The 7,765-nt window shown below is 39.4% G+C and overlaps 2 protein-coding genes across 2 annotated transcripts in view; one reads left to right on the forward strand and one right to left on the reverse strand.

Annotated features, from left to right (window-relative positions):
- eif2ak4 (eukaryotic translation initiation factor 2 alpha kinase 4) overlaps window positions 1-7,765 on the reverse strand; it is a 173,704-nt gene that overhangs the window by 153,689 nt on the left and 12,250 nt on the right. The window contains exon 3 of the mRNA XM_039742281.1: window positions 5,187-5,289. Coding sequence (XP_039598215.1) covers window positions 5,187-5,289 — 103 coding nt within the window. The remainder of the gene's footprint in view (window positions 1-5,186; window positions 5,290-7,765) is intronic.
- The window catches only part of LOC120519143 (kinectin-like), a 146,716-nt gene that overhangs the window by 108,711 nt on the left and 30,240 nt on the right, over window positions 1-7,765 (forward strand). The gene's annotated exons all lie outside the window — the stretch shown is intronic.

Genomic DNA, 7,765 nt, shown 5'->3' on the forward strand with positions numbered 1-7,765 from the left:
AACTGACTTCCTTCCGAAAAGCAATCTGAGAAAGAGAAATGAGAGAACTAAAATCGCAGTTAATCAGACAGCCATCATTTTTCACTCAGCTGAATTCAAAAGCAAAGGCAGACACACCGAAGCATCGTTCCGGGTGAATCACTCGATCATTAAGCATAAGAAGTCCTTGCAAGAGCTACCTCCTTGACAGCATTATTTGGCTCTACTTATTCATGCGAGTCAGACTTTTCACACATGAAGATTATTAAATCCAAATACTGTAGTGACCATAAATGTATTGAATTGTTATTGTGCCATAAAGGTTGTTCAGTTATGCAAGGTACAACAACATATATTATGTATAAAGTATACTCAGTATATATATAATATATTAATAATATATACAGTGGGTACGGAAAGTATTCAGACCCCCTTCAATTTTTCACTCTTTGTTATATTGCAGCCATTTGCTAAAATCATTTAAATTAATTTTTTTCCTCATTAATGTACACACAGCACCCCATATTGACAGACAAAAAAAGAATTTTTGAAATTGTTGCAGATTTATTAAAAAAGAAAAACTGAAATATTACATGGTCCTAAGTATTCAGACCCTTTGCTGTGACACTCATATATTTAACTCAGGTGCTTTCCATTTCTTCTGATCATCCTTGAGATCACCTTCATTTGAGTCCAGCTGTGTTTGATTATACTGATTGGGCTTGAATAGGAAAGCCAAACACCTGTCTATATAAGACCTTACAGCTCACAATGCATGTCAGAGCAAATGAGAATCATGAGGTTAAAGGAACTGCCTGAAGAGCTCAGAGACACAATTGTGGCAAGGCACAGATCTGGCCAAGGTTACAAAAAAATTTCTGTTGCACTTAAGGTTCCCAAGAGCACAGTGGCCTCCATAATCCTTAAATGGAAGACGTTTGGGACGACCAGAACCCTTCCTAGAGCTGGCCTTCCGGCCAAGCTGAGCTACCGGGGGAGAAGAGCCTTGGTGAGAGAGGTAAAGAAGAACCCAAAGATCACTTTGGCTGAGCTCCAGAGATGCAGTCAGGAGATGGGAGAAAGTTGTAGAAAGTCAACCATCACTGCAGCCCTCCACCAGTCAGGGCTTTATGGCAGAGTGGCCTGTCGGAAGCCTCTCCTCAGTGCAAGACACATGACAGCCTGCATGGACTTTGCTAAAAGACACCTGAAGGACTCTGAGATGGTGAGAAATAAGATTCTCTGGTCTGATGAGACCAAGATAGAACTTTTTGGCCTTAATTCTAAGCGGTATGTGTGGAGACAACCAGGCACTGCTCATCACTTGTCCAATACAGTCCCCATAGTGAAGCATGGCGGTGGTAGCATCATGCTGTGGGGGTGTTTTTCAGCTGCAGGGACAGGACGACTGGTTGCAATCGAGGGAAAGATGAATGCGGCCAAGTACAGGGATATCCTGGACAAAACCTTCTCCAGAGTGCTAAGGACCTCAGACTGGGCCGAAGGTTTACCTTCCAACAAGACAATGACCCTAAGCACACAGCTAAAATAACGAAGGAGTGGCTTCACAACAACTCTGTGACTATTCTTGAATGGCCCAGCCAGAGCCCTGACTTAAACCCAATTGAGCATATCTGGAGAGACCTAAAAATGGCTGTCCACCAACGTTTACCATCCAACCTGACAGAACTGGAGAGGATCCCCAAATCCAGGTGTGAAAAACTTGTTGCATCTTTCCCAAGAAGACTCATGGCTGTATTAGCTCAAAAGGGTGCTTCTACTAAATACTGAGCAAAGGGTCTGAACACTTAGGACCATTTGATATTTCAGTTTTTCTTTTTTAATAAATCTGCAACAATTTCAAACATTCTTTTTTTGTCTGTCAATATGGGGTGCTGTGTGTACATTAATGAGGAAAAAAATTAACTTAAATGATTTTAGCAAATGGCTGCAATATAACAAAGAGTGAAAAATTGAAGGGGGTCTGAATACTTTCCATACCCACTGTATCATAAGGTCATAAAATTAGAATATCATAACACAGTTGATTTATTTCAGTAATTCCATTCAAAAAGTGAAACTTGTATTTTAGATTCATTCATTACACACAGACTGATGTATTTTAAATGTTTATTTCTTTTAATTTTGATGATTATAACTGACAACTAATGAAAGTCCCAAATTCAGTATCTCGGAAAATTAGAATATAAATTAAGACCAATGCAAAAAAAGGATTTTTAGAAATGTTGGCCAACTGAAAGGTATGAACATGAAAAGTATGAGCATGTACAGCACTCAATATTTAGTTGGGGCTCCTTTGGCCTGGATTACTGCAGCAATGTGGCGTGGCATGGAGTCGATCAGTCTGTGGCACTGCTCAGGTGTTATGAGAGCCCATGTTGCTCTGATAGTGGCCTTCAGCTCTTCTGAATTGTTGGGTCTGGTGTATTGCATCTTCCTCTTCACAATACCCCATAGATTTTCTATGGGGTTAAGATCAGGCAAGTTTGCTGGCCAATCAAGAACAGGGATACCATGGTCCTTAAACCAGGTACTGGTAGTTTTGGCACTTTGTGCAGGTGCCAGGTCCTGTTGGAAAATGAAATCTGCATCTCCATAAAGTTTGTCAGCAGCAGGAAGCATGAAGTGCTCTAAAACTTCCTGGTAGATGGCTGCGTTGACCTTGGACCTCAGAAAACACAATGGACCAACACCAGCAGATGACATGGCACCCCAAACCATCACTGACTGTGGAAACTTTACACTGGACCTCAAGCAACGTGGATTCTGTGCCTCTCCTCTCTTCCTCCAGACTCTGGGACCTTGATTTCCAAAGGAAATGCAAAATTTACTTTCATCAGAGAACATAACTTTGGACCACACAGCAGCAGTCCAGTCAGACGCTTCTGACGCTGTCTCTTGTTCAAGAGTGGCTTGACACAAGGAATGCGACAGCTGAAACCCATGTCTTGCATACGTCTGTGCGTGGTGGTTCTTGAAGCACTGACTCCAGCTGCAGTCCACTCTTTGTGAATCTCCCCCACAGTTTTGAATGGGTTTTGTTTCACAATCCTTCCAGGGTGCGGTTATCCCTATTGCTTGTGCACTTTTTCTACCACATCTTGTCCTTCCCTTCGCCTCTCTATTAATGTGCTTGGACACAGAGCTCTGTGAACAGCCAGCCTCTTTAGCAATGACCTTTTGTGTCTTGCCCTCCTTGTGCAAGGTGTCAATGGTCGTCTTTTGGACAACTGTCAAGTCAGCAGTCTTCCCCATGATTGTGTAGCCTACAGAACTAGACTGAGAGACCATTTAAAGGCTTTTGCAGGTGTTTTGAGTTAATTAGCTGATTAGAGTGTGGCACCAGGTGTCTTCAATATTGAACCTTTTCACAATATTCTAATTTTCTGAGATACTGAATTTGGGACTTTCATTAGTTGTCAGTTATAATCATCAAAATTAAAAGAAATAAACATTTGAAATACATCAGTCTGTGTGTAATGAATGAATCTAATATAGAAGTTTCAGTTTTTGAATGGAATTACTGAAGTAAATCAACTTTATCATGATATTCTAATTTTATGACCGGCAACTGTATACACTCACCTAAAGGATTATTAGGAACACCATACTAATACGGTGTTTGACCCCCTTTCGCCTTCAGAACTACCTTAATTCTACATGGCATTGATTCAACAAGGTGCTGAAAGCATTCTTTAGAAATGTTGGCCCATATTGATAGGATAGCATCTTGCAGTTGGAGATTTGTGGGATGCACATCCAGGCTACGAAGGTCCCATTCCACCACATCCCAAAGATGCTCTATTGGGTTGAGATCTGGTGACTGTGGGGGCCATTTTAGTACAGTGAACTCATTGTCATGTTCAAGAAACCAATTTGAAATGATTCGAGCTTTGTGACATGGTGCATTATCCTGCTGGAAGTAGCCATCAGAGGATGGGTACATGGTGGTCATGAAGGGATGGACATGGTCAGAAACAATGCTCAGGTAGCCCGTGGCATTTAAACGATGCCCAATTGGCACTAAGGGGCCTAAAGTGTGCCAAGAAAACATCCCCCACACCATTACACCACCACCACCAGCCTGCACAGTGGTAACAAGGCATGATGGATCCATGTTCTCATTCTGTTTACGGCAAATTCTGACTCTACCATTTGAATGTCTCAACAGAAATCGAGACTCATCAGACCAGGCAACATTTTTCCAGTCTTCAACTGTCCAATTTTGGTGAGCTTGTGCAAATTGTAGCCTCTTTTTCCTATTTGTAGTGGAGATGAGTGGTAACCGGTGGGGTCTTCTGCTTTTGTAGCCCATCCGCCTCAAGGCTGTACGTGTTGTGGCTTCACAAATGCTTTGCTGCATACCTCGGTTGTAGCAGTGGTTATTTCAGTCAAAGTTGCTCTTCTATCAGCTTGAATCAGTCGGCCCATTCTCCTCTGACCTCTAGCATCAACAAGGCATGTTCGCCCACAGGACTGCTGCATACTGGATGTTTTTCCCTTTTCACACCATTCTTTGTAAACCCTAGAAATGGTTGTGCGTGATCCCAGTAACTGAGCAGATTATGAAATACTCAGACCGGCCCGTCTGGCACCAACAACGCTCAAAATTGCTTAAATCACCTTTCTTTCCCATTCTGACATTAAGTTTGGAGTTCAGGAGATTGTCTTGACCAGGACCACACCCCTAAATGCACTGAAGCAACTGCCATGTGATTGGTTGATTAGATAATTGCATTAATGAGAAATTGAACAGGTGTACCTAATAATAAAAAAAAAAATATATATATATATATATTTTTTTTTTAATGTATTTAGATCATTTCGACCTGGTCATTTTAAAAGTAGCTTGCAAGCCGAAAAAGTGTGGGCACCCCTGCTGTAGAGAAATTGCTGGACATGGTCCATTAACCTATTCTGATAAAGACGCAAACAATTCAATCTAAGTGACTAGCAACAGAACATGATTGATAAGTCTTGGATTAAGCACATTAAGCCTAACATTTGTATGTGACATTGTGGCCTCCAATGAATGGTGTCCAGTACAAGTTTAATACTATCTTGTGCCCCTTGCTGTCGTGATAAACTCTGGCCCACACAACCCTATCCATGGATTAAGGGGTGGATGGATGTCATTCTAGATACTTATACTTGTTTAAATGCTCAGAAACAGATTCTGAAATTACCTCTCCACACAATTCAGCAGCAAACCTTTCTAGGTCAGACTGCAACTGTCGAAGACTGTCATTGGAAAGTCCTTTGGCGTTTTTCAGCTGAAGTTCTGCAGGCCTGCCATTGAAAATAAAATAAATACATTAAAGTTTACAAAAAAAGTAACAAATTTTGTTTAGATAAACGTTACTCAAAATCAGACTTCATCTTGAAAAATCAAGAAAAATGTGCAAAACAGAGTCACGCAGACTACATCAAAATCTGTTTAAATTTCAAAAGTCAAACCAAGGCTAGAATTTCTGCATGTGATTTTTGGATTTTTGTGTCTATTATTTAAAAATGCTGCATATTATTTTAAACAAAAATTACTTTTATTGTTACCATTTGTGTATATATATTTAGATCAGAAATAAATAAAAATGTATGATTTGTCTATGCATTCATGATGTGACTAGTCAGCAGTAAGTTAAAGGCATTTTAATTGTTGTGTCATGCATTTGAATGAAGAAGCTAGAGATGATGGGAACAATAGATAAATTCACAATCACTCTCCAAATGTATTGCACAAGTCTACACTTGTATATTCTATAATAAATCCATCTTTTAAGTTGTTTGCAGAGTACAAGTTAAAATATTCTTGTGTATAAAGTACAATGAAATTGTAAACAGCATCCAATTCGCAGAGAGCAGGTGCCCATCCCAGACTCTAAACTTGGAAATAATTCTTGTGTCTGAATTTACTGGTTATTTTTTGAATGCCCTAAAATCCTTATATACTGGCCACACAGAGAGTTGTTCTGGAACAGTATTAGCAGTACATGGTTTGATACAAGTAGAATAGAACAAAATGCCTTTAATTGCCATTGTACATATGTACAACAAAATATTGGTGTGTCCCCTGAATAGTACAGAACATATTTAGCAAATGCTCCATATTTTAAACTACAAATGGACATTAATATCAACTGATAAAACATTGAAGGAATATAAATAGTTAATAATGGAGTAGTTTCATTTTGCAGTGATTGCACGGAGTCTCTGAGATTTTGCACTCTTGTCCCATTTGATTTCATGGGTGTCAGTGAAAAACATAAGATCAAAAGCACTTGGAAGCAGTAAACAGTTATTTAACAAAAATGTACTTCTGTAATAGTACTCTGGTAGAAGATTTTCAGTAGTCTGGGAGTGTGCGTCTTAATAGAACTATAATGCCTTCCAGAAGGTAGCACAGTAAAAAGGTGGTGGCCTGGGTGAGAAGGATCCCTAATTATTTTTTTTGCTCCTTCGTAAACATTGAGTTCTGTATATGTTCTTTAGTGAAGGTAACTGAGTGTTGGTAATTTTTGTGCTGTTTTGATGACTTTCTGAAGAGCCTTCTTGTCAGTCACAGAGAAGCCAGCATGCCACAGGCAAATATGCTTTCCACAGAGCTGCAACAGAAGGATTAGTATATTAATGTTGTTCTTGTCATGGTCCACAAGAATATATATTTTTAAGTTCTTGTTGTGTGGAAATTTAAAAGTAGATAGATAGATAGATAGATAGATAGATAGATAGATAGATAGATAGATAGATAGATAGATAGATAGATAGATAGATAGATAGATAGATAGATAGATAGATAGATAGATAGATAGATAGATAGATAGATAGATAGATAGATAGATAGATAGATAGATAGATAGATAGATAGATAGATAGATAGATAGATAGATAGATAATCTGCCTGACAGGATGGTTATGATTATTTTGCATAGCCAGCAGTGATTATCCTGTTTGATTTTATGACATACAGTACAGTTTTTAACATTTGGTGTGCCAGGTACGATATTGTCCTGGCATTTACATGCTGCTTGTCTTCTCTGACCTTCAATTTCCATTGTTAGAAAACACAATCTTTGTAGCTGTCATATAACAATAAGGCTGAAAAAATAGAAAAGGGCACGACTATGCCATTTTTCCACAGTAACAGAGTCTTGTGAAGTTTAACTTCATTTGTTACTAGGGGGATCCGCCCCCTGCTCGCTTCACTCGCCCACCCCCGTGTTTGGTTTACCGGATATACAATACAATACAATTTATTTTTTGTATAGCTCAAAATCACACAAGAAGTGCCGCAATGGGCTTTAACAGGCCCTGCCTCCTGACAACCCCCCAGCCTTGACCCTCTAAGACCAGAATAAAGTCCAAAAAAAAAACCCTTGTAGGGGAAAAAAAATTGAAGAAACCATGGGAAAGGCAGTTCAAAGAGAGATCCCTTTCCAGCTAGGTTGGGCATGCAGTGGGTGTCAAAAAGAAGGGGGACAATACAATACAGTACAATACATAGAACAGAATAAAACCTCAATACAGTATAAAAATGGGGGCTGCTGTCACACTGCCCTTCGATCTTTTTAAAGCCTTTACAGCCGCTGTGCTTTTTCCTACTTTGTGTCTCTGCTGCTCGTGTTGTGATCGCTTCACCGTCACCATAAATATACACCTGACCGAATTGTGTTTTCTTTAAAATTAAACTTGTCGTTGCTTTAACTGTTGCAGGTCCACAGATTCTCATAGTGTATGTTCCATTATTGTGTAAATCTATGTTTTGTGC

The sequence above is a fragment of the Polypterus senegalus genome, chromosome 18 (assembly GCF_016835505.1).
Source record: "Polypterus senegalus isolate Bchr_013 chromosome 18, ASM1683550v1, whole genome shotgun sequence".
Lineage (NCBI taxonomy): Eukaryota > Metazoa > Chordata > Cladistia > Polypteriformes > Polypteridae > Polypterus > Polypterus senegalus.